Source organism: Xyrauchen texanus, chromosome 19 (assembly GCF_025860055.1).
Source record: "Xyrauchen texanus isolate HMW12.3.18 chromosome 19, RBS_HiC_50CHRs, whole genome shotgun sequence".
Classification (NCBI taxonomy): Eukaryota; Metazoa; Chordata; class Actinopteri; order Cypriniformes; family Catostomidae; genus Xyrauchen; species Xyrauchen texanus.
In genome coordinates this window covers 26666720-26680923 of record NC_068294.1, presented here as the reverse complement: position 1 = coordinate 26680923, position 14204 = coordinate 26666720, and the positions used below count along the sequence as shown (strand labels likewise).

The window sequence follows — 14204 nt, the reverse complement described above, 5'->3', positions numbered from 1 at the left end:
ACAACTTTTTGGCAAACCATACAATTTTCAACAAATGTTTTGATTTACTGACTGCCAATGTCATACAAAGGTCAAATTAATTTTAATGAGACTTTTTGATTTTCTATGATTTCAGGATGGCTAAACCATCTATACATCTTTTAACTTTAAAAGCTGCACTTTAAAAGCTATTTTGGCTAAAAATGAAATAATTGCCATTATTGATAGAGTACATAAAACATCAGTGTTCAAAACAATGTCCTTACCATACACTGATTCACTACTCTAAGCCTATAAATATTATTTGTATTTTTTGCTGTCAGGTTTGATTTGTCGTGAAATCGTTGGCTTATGATATTCATCCTTGTGTCATGTCCGTACTCACAGGAAAGAAGTGCCGGCTGTCTCAACTAACTATGCTGTTCAACTCAGTTCAGTAACATCGTAGTCTAGATGGATGTTTATCCATTTGGCAAAGTTGTTTACCTGCTATAATGCTTGGATATGTTTTCTGATAGGGTTGTTGAAGCTTATATTTTTGTCATGCATTTATGAAACGAACATTACTCGTGTGTTACGGTTAACCATTCGTGATGTATCCATGTTGTCTGGTAAAGTTACTGTGACATGTTTAATATGTATGACTTATGAAATTGACTTCTTGTAATTGTTATATTTCATATTTAAGCATATTATTTATATGTTTAGTAAAGTAAATTTTATCCTCATCATAACTGAATCCTTGTTTTATGTTTTTAGTTAACGTGTTATTGTGAGCATTACATAAACATGCTATTGTAGTAACTGAGGCTGGACAATATAGTATAAAAAATAAAGTTGAATAATCAATTAAGATCTACTGGTGGCGAATGAGGAGAGTCCCCTGTTCTCTATTTAAAAGTGCTTTGAGTGTAGTGTCAGAAAATCTATTAAAGTGTAAAATTCAATCAAATATGTAAATAAGAGTGTTGTTTATCTTCAAAGCAAGTAAGATTTCCATTTCAAACGTTTAATCAAATAACATTATATCAACATAAAAACAGCACGTTTTGAAACAGCACGTTTGTTCTTCAGAAAATTGCATACAATTTTAAGTTTCAAACACAGATGTAGCTAGAGAGCACAAAGTTGTGGCTCTAAGTCCCACTAAAATATAAAAATGAACTTTAAATCAGATTTTGAAAGCATGCAACATGTTTTGGTAAATAAATTAATCTATTAACCGATCATCGACATATACACAAAATAGACAATAGTAAATAACACTATATGAAATGCACAACTTGTTCATAGCTTGTAACAGGAATGAATGCAAGTAAATAAAGTTTAAGCTCCTTACATTCATGGTTGAGTTGATCTCTGCCACAGTCTCATCATCAGTGGGGAACTGGTAGATTTGGACACCATTGCTCACCAGCTCACTTGTTATTTTGATCTTGAATTTGGCAAGTTCACTCTTTGAGATAGCATCAGATTTGGCAATGATGGGGATAATATTCACCTGCAATTGTCAGTGATAAGAAATTAAATACATTCATGATATTTGCACGATTAAGACAGCATCCTGGAACAACAGAAGTCAGATGATTTATTTGCATACTGACATATACAGTCTCAAAAAAGAATTGGTGAGAAAACATTTCCCTTTTTTTCAGACAGCTAACTCTCACCTAGCCAGGCAGTACATTTTAAAATCTGAATGTAAGCATCTCAGAACAACCACAGAATATCTGGCAGAGCCAAGATACATATATACTCACCTGTCTTTTCATGCCTGAGCAAATGGAATAAATGGAATTTTGTTAATAGAAACATTTTGTTCTTTAAGCAGAGGCTGCTGAGCAGTGTCTGGGATAGGGCTGCACAATATTGAGGAAAAATGCCATATGAAATAAATTGTTGGAAAATTCGATAAGCGATATGATAATCCTACGATGACGTCATCAAATTTCTTGGAATAAAAAAAGGGCCATCTATCCCAGAGATCACAAACATAGTTGTCTTTGCTCCAAATTGCATATCAACTGCCTATAATATGTACAATTTTACAATCACCTATGTAGCAGATATTAAAATTCATCTTCAATTATTTCTAACTATAAAGTTATTTTCACTATATTGTGGGATATCCCAAAATAATTAGTTTTTTTAAATATTTTATTTTATTTTTATATTGTAATTCATGATCGTATAAATTTCTAAATTAATTAATTCAATGTGGGGCTTTTATTTTGAAACATTATGTCCAAAAGTAATTGCCGTAGACTCGCTTTCTGCTTTGGTTTAAGGTGCTTACTGTACGTTACTCTATTAAAATCATTCTGTTATCGTAAGCCTTTGAATTTATTTTTAAATCAGAACTTCTTAAACTACTTCAAAGAGTTTCATAAAAAAATCCTCCACATGTAGCAATAACAGCCTTGCAAATCCTTGGCATTCTAGCTGTCAGTTTGTCCAGATACTCAGGTGACATTTCACCCCATGCTTCCTGTAGCACTTGCCATAGATATCTTGTCGGGCACTTCTCACGTACCTTACAGTCTAACTGATCCCACAAAATTTCACTGGGTTTAAGATCCAGAACACTCTTTTCCAATTATCTGTTGTCCAATGTCTGTTTGCCCACTCCAACCTTTCCTTTTTGTTTTTCTTTTTCTAAAGTGCCTTTTTCTTTGCATTTCTTCCCATATGGCCTGCACACCTGTGTTTTCTCTTTACTGTTGTCCATGAAACTAGTGTTGAGCGGGTAGAATTCAATGAAGCTGTCAGCTGAGGACATGGGAGGCATCTATTTCTCAAACTAGAGACTCTGCTGTACTTATCCTCTTGTCTCTTTCTGTCCTTGTTAGAGCCAGTTGTCCTTTGTCTTTGAAGACTGTGACTGTAGTGTACACCTTTGTATGAAAGTCTAGTGATAAACCGAAATGAAAATTCTGGTCCGAAACTGAAAATTCAGGATGCACTTGGGCTTTTTTTATAAACAATTTTAAAATCGGTTTTTTTGTTAATAATTGTATTAATATTATACTTTTAAATGAATTTCATGAATTTAATGAATCTGAACTGAAAAACTACAAACCAATAAAATGATCACACTTTTATTGAACGTAACGTACCGTACCAAAATTGGACAGAAAATATATTAAAACATATTAAATATATTATTCTTTATTCAGTTCTTTAACATTCAAATTTATTAGATATCATTTTACCAATTACCCAAATAATGTAACGTTCTAGAAAACTATAATGATATGCAAAACAGCAGTAAAGTAATTAACTTAGCAGCTCTAGGCTAGCATCTTCAAATACAACAAGTTTAAATATGCTACACAGCGATTTAATGAAAACAACCGGCAAAACAGAATGACAGAGGGCCTCTATTCTGTTTATGTAAACATATTTATACTTTAATATAAAATTATTGTGCAAAACAACAGTGCAAACAGCAGTAACAAAACCAACTTCAAACTGTAAACGACAGATGTAGCCTCAAGTGAAGAACAAAGTTTTGCAAGGCTAAACAAATTTTTATGTAATTGCTATGCACAGCAAATTGGACTGCTTTCTATTTAAGTAAAAGTGTGAGGTTTCTCTTCAAGTACAAAAGTTGCTCAGCTTTCTGGCAGGAGAGACGGTTCTTCTTCTCATCAAGAACATGAGATGCTGCACTGAATAGTCTCTCTCTCTCTCTGTACTGGTGCTTGGGGCAGATAAATACCTGCGTGTGGTCCACACAAGCAATGTAAAGTGATTTTTAATTCATGTACCAGAAGTCAAGAGGATTGTCGCGTTCACATGATACGAGCGTGAAGCAATTGTGTGTTCCGCAACTGCTTTCGGGTCCTTGAATAACATATAACGAGGAAGGGCACCCGGTGGACTTTCTGGTGCCCTCCTAGGGTAAGATGGTGCCCCCCTAGGGAGATGGTGCGCTACACAGACTGCGTAATATGCGTATAGGGAGCGGCGGTACTGCTTTTAAATATTTCCATACAGCTAACATCAGCCTTAGCTTGGTTGCGGCGTGATAACGGCTAGATCGATTGAGAGTAAAACCAGAGCATTGAGGGGCGGGGAGACATATTTACGGCCTTTTATCTCTTTCGGACAAAACCAAAAATGCCATTTTCGGTGGGCGAAATTTCAGTGCATCCCTAATGAAATCTTCAGCTTTTTGGCAATTTCAAGCATTGAAAGCCTTCATTTCTCAAAACAAGGATTGACTGATGAGTTTCTAGAGAAAGCTGTTTCTTTTTTTGCCATTTTTGACATGCCAGTCTATTGCATACTGTGGCAACTCAAAAACAAACACAAAGACAATGTTAAGCTTTATTAGCTTTCAGCTGTGTTTGATATAGTGGCAAGAGATTTTCTAGTACCAAATTAGCAGTTTAGCATGAATACACAAGGATAAGGTGTTGGAGTGATATCTGCTGGAAACTGGGCCTGTCTTGATTTTATCAAAAATTCCTTTTTTCAAATGGTGCTGTTTTTTACATCAGTAATGTCCTGTATACTTTGTGATCAGATGAATGCCATTTTGGTGAATTAAAGTACCAATTCCCTTCTGAAACAGCAAAATGTGTACATTATTCCAAACTTTTGGCTGCCAGTGTATTTCCACTTTAAATAGCTTTGATGTAGGTATTTTTTGATAATAGTTGTAGTGTAGCTAACTGTAGATTTACTGTACAGTAGTTATATTGCTGAAACTAACAGTTAACTACAGTAGTTTCCCCAACACTGCTGCTGAGAACACACTTCCCTTTTTTTATGTTGTTGATCTTCTTAGTTTTTTTTTTTTTAAATTAAGAGAGGCTGATGCAATTAAAGTGAACTGCACAGAAACCTCTGAAAGCTTACATAACCTCTGCAATTTAAAATGCACATTACATACAACATACAGAACATATTTAATCTCAGGTCTCAGTGATGGTTAAAATCTAACAATTCAGTAACCACACTAGAGAGGGGCATAATCAAATACCCCCTCCTCTACTCTTTTCTCACTCTCTCTCTCTCACATACACACACACAAACACACAAGGAGTGTTCTGATCCCACTCAGTTTTTTACACTCCTGCCACCCACACCTCCATCTACAATAGTATTCTCAGCAGCCTGGCCACTAGATTCAAGATTTCTCTGTTTCCTGTTATTTACTACTGAGGTACTGTGAGTGTAAAACACACGCACTTTAAATAAGGGTTTGGGCTCTGTGTTAGTACTCTTCACACACATACACATACAAGGCTACTGTTAGGCACAGCATCTGATCTAAGAGTTTTTTCACTTTGTTCAGGGAGCCTGTGCGAGCACAGAGAGATGAAAGAGAATGCAGTATTACACAGCTGACTTACACTGACTCATCTACACAGCAACTATGACATTAAAAACAGCACAGCCATCAGCTGAATGAGTAATAACCCGCATCTGATTAAAAAATGAACTGCTCTGTACAGTCAAACACAGCGCTTAGCAAACTATAAAACAGATTTTACTTGTATTAAATGAAACAAGACTTATATAGAGGATTAATCAAATAATTACAATATCATGTATATAATTAAAAGGAAATCATTAAGGTGAGGATAATACCAAACACTGCAACTACAATGGCAGTTCTGAGCAGTTTCTGGGATCTGACTCTACTTATTGATTAGATGGGATGACTGTGGTACTTCAATCACCACAAATTTATTTTACAGAGGACATATGCCAAAAAGGTCAAGATAAATAATCCACAAGTAAAAAAAATTAAATAAAAAAAATAAAAAAAGGCACTAACCTTACTGTCCAGCTTTTTCATTGTAACGAGATCAAGGGACTTTAGGGAGTGTCCAGTGGGAGCAATGAAATAAAGACAGGCATGGATCCGCGTATCATGATAACTGTGAAGGGTGCGTTTAATCTTCAGCTCCTCCTGAAGGTATGCTTCAAACTGAGCATCGATGAACTCCACAATAGACTTGTAACTGCAAGTTGAACAATGAAAGAGAAGGATACAGTTTAAAAAGGGAAATGTACAGCCAATGGAAACACAATACAACCTAACAGCAAAATTAGATATTTTGGGGATTAGATTAAAACTTCAAAGTATGCATCCACTTGCAGATCTATAAAGCACACTTAGTCATGATACAGAAAAATGCCTATGAAGGCATTATGGCTACAAATAAACAAGAGCTTTCACCAATACAAGGCCATTTTGTAAGATTGGGATGGATGTCAAGTTCAAAGATGTAACCATATATTCAGGCCTAAAGGGACCAAATGTAATAATTTAAGAATCAAACAACATTCAACTCATCTATGGTAGCTATAGCCTTGGTCAATTTCTTAAAGATTTTCTGTTATACTGGTTCTAAAAGGTTTAGTGTTTAAAATCTACCGAAAGCCTACAGAGAGTTACATTTCACAGAATTCTTTTGGCAAAAGCTACTGTTTGAGGGATCTATAAATAGCTGAATAACTCAACACCCATGAAAGCACATCTTTAGGCAAAATAAAGCACAACTAATGATGTGCTGTATCAGTTGAATCTTAAAGGAATAGTTCATCCAAAAATTAATATTCTCTCATCATTTACTCACCCTCATGCCATCCCAGATGTGTGTGACTTCCTTTTTTCTATTGAACACAGACGACTTTGAGAAGAATATTTCCGCTCTGTTGGTCAATAAAACACAAGTGAAGGGTGGCCAGAACTTTGAAGGTCTAAAAAGCATATAAAAGGCAGCATAAAAGCAATCCCTATAATATAGGATATAAAGGGAGGAGAATTTATAGTAAAAAATTACTTAAATATTTATCCGTTTCTCACCCACATCTATCATATCACTTCTGAAGACATGGATTAAACCACGGGAGTCATATGGATTATTTATGTGCTGCCTTTGTATGCTTTTTGGACCTGCAAAGTTCTGACCACCATTTATTTGCATTGTAAGAACCAAGAGAGCGGAGATATTCTTCATAACATCTTCTGTGTTCAGCAGAAGAAAGTCATACATCTGGGATGGCATGAGGGTGAGTAAATGATAAGAGAATTTTCATTTTTGGGTGAACTATCCGTGAACTCTCCATCAGTTTTGGTCAGCAGGATAACAAATATGGTCTCAATGAAGCTGCACTTAAATTAAACAAGATTAAAACTTGACAAGAACAATGATGTTAGATCTAAGCCATTAACATGGAACCATGTACGCCTTCCATTACTGGCACATCCTTATCCTACAACACCAGAAACCTGAAAGTGGGGTTATGTCTGTTTTCATAATTTCATTGAATCACTATACTAAAAAGAGCACTACAGACAAAAGTGTAATTTGACAGGGAACAAGAAAAGCAAGAATAATAGAATCCATTTTAATATGACAGGTTTTTTTCAATTGAAAAAAGCATCAAAAGACCCCAAAAAAAGTGATTTATTATGAAACACAAGGCTATTTTTGGCCAAACATTTTTTTCATAATCTTAATTTCATTCAATTAAAGAGCTTGGAAAACACAAGTCTAAATATATCCATTAAATAATATTGTTTCTTTTTTTTTTTTTCTTTAATTAAGTGTACTGTATTACCACCTAAAATAAAATCTTCAAAAGGATCAAAACTACAGAGAAAAACATTCAACTGACAATTTCGACTTCAATTTCATAGCAAGTAGGCTATATTTCATATGTAATCAAATGATAGCTTGGCAAGGTCAATTACAAGTGTACAATGCATCAATGAAAGCTTATAACTAACATTCAGGATCAACAGAGGATAAGTTTACACTTTACCACAAGCAGATCTCACCTGTCCTCTTTATTGATCTGATCTCCAAAGCCTACTGTGTTGACAACATTGAGCTTGAGGCGAACGTTGCTCTCCTGCAGCTCGTATGTGTTGGATTTGAGCTGCACCCCAGGCTGATTGTGCTGTGTAGGTTCACCCTCAAACTTGGTGTTGAACAGGGTGTCCATGAGGGTGGACTTTCCTAAACCAGTCTCACCTGTTACAAACAGACAACAATAAGCTACCAGACTCTGTCAATCTGAATTGACAATTTATCACATTACACGTAGTTTGGATACAGTGTAAATTCTTTTCTTTTTTCCTATAATGCAGCAAAAAATGTTTTATATAGAATGCATGCATACTGTATGCTTTAGACTTAGCCTCCATAATGTGTGTGTAAGAGTCTAAAAGCCGTTCAAGCAAATCCTGGCTCAGTCTGCCTGCAGGTCCCATTCTTGCTCCCCTGACAACCACAGGCGCAGTAGAAATGGACATCATGCAACGCCACCAGAATGTTAATTATATGGATGGCTAACATTTGCCATTTCTTCATAAACGCAGACTACAGATCCTGTTCCCAAGAGCCCCTGGTCTGTTTTTTACTACAAGCATGAGCAAAGAACCTCCTCTGATGCCTAAAAATAAAGCAGTTATTTCCCATCCAGATTAAATCATACTGCTGCTGAGTAGTAGCTTTCACACTATATAAAATTCCTGAGACTGAATTAATTAAAAGCAACCCAGTCATCACACATTGATGCATTCTTCCAAACAGCTCAGGCAAACAAACTGATGGTGAATCACATATGAATCCCAAACATCTCCCCTCTTCTCCAGATAATAACCGGGTGCATGCCAAAGCACTTTGCATTTACTAAACAAGAAGCATTCAGTGCCTGTGTATGAATAATTATGAATGAAGAGAGGAGACGGGCCTGACTTGAGTTCATTCCCATTTGCCAAATTCACTTCAAGTTTGTTTCAACAGAGTTGATGGTTTTCTCCTTAAAGCTTTGGAAGGAAAGGGGAAGAAAAACTGGCAGATACCCAGTACTTTATAAAAGGGGATGGTCACAAAGAATTTGAAATACTTCCAACTAATGAATTCAAAAGGCAAATAAAAAACATAACACAAAAGCATTAAGCTTTACAGTACAATTTAGTTTTACTCGTGTTATTGGCAAATGGCCTCTTATTTAGAGACAGTATAATACAGTATGTCTGATTTTCATGTTTTGCTACAACATTTCCTCACTGCACCACTGTTTTTTATAGACAAAAAAATATCAATACCAATTTACTAACACTGCATCACATTCATATTATAATAAAATATTACTTAAGTGTTCAGTGGGTGAGAGAGGGAGAATAGGGTTTAAAAGATTTTTGCTGTCTTTTTGAAACATTTAAAAAAAATGGTGCAACTTTAGCACTCCAAAAAGGCTCTCCATTTCAAATAGAATATTAAAATATTTTAATTCATGAATAAATACCTTTAGAGCAATAATAAACACAAATTATGATTTATCAAGGAGTTCACTCGTTCCTCCTTTTCTTTAAAAAAAGCAAAATCGAACTTACAGTGAAGCACTTGCAATGGACGTAAATGGGGCCAATTGTCTGAGGATTTTAAGAAATGTGAAGCCTATAATTTCTTGATTGCACTTACATGAATTCTTCTGGTAAAAAATGTAATATTTGATTATATATATAAGTTGTTGAAAAAGTCATTTTTGCTGTCATATTAGGGTTTGTTGACATTACATCGTCAAATTGGCTATAACTTTGCTCAGAAAAGCTAAGTAGGCGATTTTATCACACTAAAATCATGTTTATGTCTTGTGGCTATACTTTAAAAACAAGCAATATTTTAATGTTTACGGATTGGCTACATTCGCTTCCATTGTAAGTGCCTCGCTGTCACAAAGATTTTTGCTTGTTTTAAAGAAAACGAGGGAGCAATTCAAAATGTATTTGTCACAAATGCTGTTGATTGAGCTTACCTGCATTATTCATTTTATTCTGACATTGCAAGATTTTACATGAGATTTGAAATCATCTGATTTTTCTCTGCTTTTGACTTCAAATGTAAACAGGCATGCTCACAACACTTGTGCACATTGGCAAGAACACTGGTATAGCCTCAATGTTTACATGCAACGTGAAATCTGGATAATAGGTGCCAATCGGGTTTTGCTTAAACCATTTATGACCTCACTCCAATAATGGAAATCCACTTAAGATATTTACATAACAATAGTCTTGTCTGAACTTTGACTGCGGCAAAGGTCTAAGCTTTATAGCAGCTTCAATTGGCCAAGAAATGACTATTTAGAGAGGAAAAGCCATCTAACTGACATGTTAAGCGACCAATCACAGTCAGTTTTGTCATTAAGGGGGCTTTAGGGGAGGGGTTATCAGAGATGTATCATATAATACATCTCCAATAATGGGGGGAAAAAAAATATTTATATAATGGTGTGCGAGTCTCCGCAAGCGATTGCACAAAAGACGCATGGGAGAATAACAGAAAATGTGTAGAAATAAAGTAGAGCATAGAAAACCTCATTATAGATTATTTCACATACATAACGAAGTAAATGTAAATGACCAATCACCGTTCATAATTTTTTTGTCGTTGTTATTTGCCATCGCGTTACTACAATAATAGACTGGAGTGCAACACAGTCTCATTTAAACGTTCCATATATCAGAGGTGCCATATACATGTCTGAGCTCATAAAGTTAAAGTGCTCACGTGTTTCACTCTCCCTCTCTCTCCTCAAAAGTTCCCTGTAACATTTAACTGTCTTGTCTAATGATAAAAATGCAAATATCAGTGAAACTAATATCATATGCTGTCTGCAAATATACAGATATCTTGTTTAAACAGATGTAATAAACAAACCTCACAAAACTTTAGGAAATCCACCATCCTATAAAGCGCTCAAAGTATTTCTTAATCTAAAACACATTTTTAGTCAGCCTCTCCTCAGCATTTCCCTGTAACTTTTTACTTTTTTTCTATTGATAAAAAGGCAAATATCATACTTCTATCATATACAATCTGAAAATATGTAGATGTCTCATTTAAACAGATGTAATTCACGAACCTCACGAGAATCCAGCCATTTCTCCTCGTCGAGCGCTCTTTATACATCTTCCTCTGAAGTGCATATTCAATCAGCCAGAATCAAAACTTCAGGATCAGAATCAAAAGTTCCTCTAATACACAAATTATGATGGTCAGTTCCTGACAATCCAAGCAGGTGATTCAGCCCATTTAAACTGTCACGAGATTGCTGCTCGCGCTGGATCCGCACAAACGCTTCACATGCTCTACGAGTAAGGTTCTATTGCTCGGACCGGACGAACCAGAGTTTGATTCCTCCATCTCCGCGCTGGTCTCTGGTCAAAAAATTTCTTTGGGTCTGACAACGCGGTCAGATTTCATCATCAACACGAGTACAAGCGGCAGCGGTTTACCCTAAAATTGTCGACAAAAATGTTTGTTGTCGAAAAGTCATTTGATCTTATTTAACGTAACATGAGGTCACATTAAACTCTAATAATGACGCATGAGAGCAACACTGCAGTTCGCGCCTGACTGAGGAGAGGATGCAGATGGTTAGAGAACAGATTGTGGGCAGTCTGTGAGCATGCAGTCTGAGGCTAACACTAACATAACCACACACGATGTTGGCTTAAGCATAATTGGTGTCTGATTGTACATGCAAATGCGCTCAATATTGCATATTTATTTAACATACCATTTAGCTTTTTATCAGAAACACCAAATTCTGGGGGGCCTGGGTAGCTCAGCATGTTAAGACACTGACTACCACACCTGGAGTCACAAGTTCAAATCCAGGGCATGCTGAGTGACTCCAGTCAGGTCTCCTAAGCAACCAATTGGCCCAGTTGCTAGGGTGGGTAGTCACGTTGGGTTAACCTCTTCGTGGTCGCTAAAATGTGGTTCTCACTCTCAGTGGGGCACGTGGCAAGTTGTGCGTGGATGCCGCCGAGAATAGCGAGAAGCCTCCACACACACTAGGTCTCTGCGGAAACGAGCCTAACAAATCACGTGATAAGATAAGTAAATTGACGGTCTCAGACATGGAGGCAACTGAGATTTGTCCTCCACCACCCGGATTGAGGCGAGTCACTACGCCACCACGAGGACTAGGAGCGCACTGGGAATTGGCCGTTCCAAATAGGGGAGAAAAAGGGAAGAAATCCTATCTCTGATTTGCAAGTCAGGCTTGAAATCAGGGTATGAATGAAATAATCATCACAAGTTCCTGCAACTGCACACGATGAGTGTGGCAGTATTTAGTAACTGGGTCACAGGAGAGAATCAGTATGCATTCACAGTGAAGGGGTGTGACAGACACCAAAGCAAATGGTTAGTTTTGCCCCAAGGAGAAAGGGAGCTCCCACATGACACACTTACCAACACAGAGGATATTGAAGCAGAAGCCATGGTTGACGGATTTGTTGACCAGCTGGTCTGGCATGCTGTCGAAGCCAACATGACCTGAGAGTGGGACAGCACGTGCACCCTCTCCCTAATAAAAAGATCAAATAAAATGTAGGTAAATGTAACAAGCAAGATAGCTTTAATCAAAAAGATCTCTTGGAGTTTTACTAAATCTCAGCAGGGGGAGTATTGTCATTGTACATGCCTACAGACATGATGTGAGAAATAAGGTAAAAAAATAAAAAACTGAAAACTTGGCAAGTAAAACTACATAACATCTACCATTTCGAACATAGGCCACAGATAATGTCTTTGACATACATTGTAATGCTATGGTACAAATTTTGTATGTTTTGTTCAGTGCACTTCCTCTTTCCTGTCTCATCTCTACTGTTGAAACCAAATTCATGCAAAGAGGCACGTAAACCGCTTGCAGGCGCAGAACATTTAGCCATTATCACGTAATGTAGAAGCACAGTGGTAGTAAATAACATAACACAAATGACTGGTGCCATGACAAATTGAGATCTTATTATACTTAAACACATCCTGTACCATTGTTCAAGCAGGTCTGCCACCTGGCCTGCAAAAACCTCTGGCAGGAAAGGCTGTTTGCCTACTTTTACAGCATATCCTTTAGTGAGTGGCTGTTTGCACATGTGTAACCATGAGCTCAGATACTTCATGCCTTATCATTTGATTCAGCAAAAATAATCAAGTGTAAGGAAGGCTGAATATTAAATCAGCTTGGACTTAATAATGTTCCTTTATTCAGATAGAAACAAATAATTGTGTGAAATTTCAATAAACGATAATCAATAGTGCATCCTTTTCATTGCTAGCCAATCACTGCAGCTGATGAACAGATAATTGAAGATACATTATGACTAAATAACGATACCGTGTACTTTCTAAATCAGCTTAAAATAATAAACAGGCAACTATGAGAAGAGCATCTTATTGACTGAACAAACAGTCTCAATCTTCCCAAAATGTGCAACATTCCAGAACCAGACAATTGTAAATAGACCAAAGCGGGTTCATCATGCCTAAAAGAACCCACTGGTTTCTGTGTAGCTAGAAAAAAATGTCTCAAAATCATCTTTTAAATGGCAAAAATGTAAACATTGACAGAACTATCAGTTATCCTATCTAACAGTCGAGGTCTTGACCCTGCTGCCTCGTCTTGGATGCGTAAACCCATAATAAGAGATGCCAGATTATACGAGAGACAATCTACAACAAAGTACAGTCTAAATAGTTTTTATGTCATTTTCTGACATGCATGTACGAACTACTAGATGATAGACAACGCCCAGCGTGCAGGGAAACACAAATATGTTAATGTAATGAAATATACTGTATGGAACGCGCGTGAATTAAGTGCATTTTCACATGACAATCGATCATGTGACTGTTTGTTTATATATATTTTTTGTATTATTATTATTATTTTTAAATCGACGGTTGTTCTGACAAGTGAAAATTCAATCCGGAATTCGTCCGTTATTGTTGGCCCTCAACTATTAGCCATCCCTCCCCAAAATAAATGCATGGAGATAAATGTGATTTAAAATAATTTTTTTTAAATATTACACACATATCCTTATTTTGTACACAACGCAGTACCAGTTGTTTCTTATATTGCATAATTGATATGTTTGAAGATAATGGGCCATAACGTTGACGAGTAAATGACAATGCAGGGTACACCGGGGTTATGCTACAAGTCACAGCAAATGCCTGACACAAATTCAGCAATATAGTCCGGTAAAAACGATAGCATATCTTTGAAAATAAAAAAGTGCTCTTACCGCTTGTCGCGCTATCTCAGTGGCCGCCATAGTTCTTTCCAGCATCAAGCCTTCAACAGGAAACTGCAGCGAACACGCAGAGCCTCAGCGAAGAGGACTCGGATACGATGGTCTGTACCATTCATGACTGATGCCGAAATCATCA

At 36.5% G+C, this 14204-nt stretch overlaps 1 protein-coding gene across 3 annotated transcripts in view; it reads right to left on the bottom strand.

Annotated features, from left to right (window-relative positions):
- Positions 1-14204, bottom strand: part of LOC127659687 (septin-6-like) — a 29245-nt gene extending 15041 nt beyond the window's left edge. For all 3 annotated transcript variants that reach the window (XM_052149621.1, XM_052149622.1, XM_052149620.1), the window contains exons 1-5: positions 14060-14204; positions 12219-12333; positions 7784-7979; positions 5771-5957; positions 1319-1480 (exon numbers count right to left, since the gene is read on the bottom strand). In XM_052149621.1, the coding sequence (XP_052005581.1) occupies positions 1319-1480; positions 5771-5957; positions 7784-7979; positions 12219-12333; positions 14060-14104 (705 nt within the window). In that variant the 5' untranslated portion in view covers positions 14105-14204. The remainder of the gene's footprint in view (positions 1-1318; positions 1481-5770; positions 5958-7783; positions 7980-12218; positions 12334-14059) is intronic.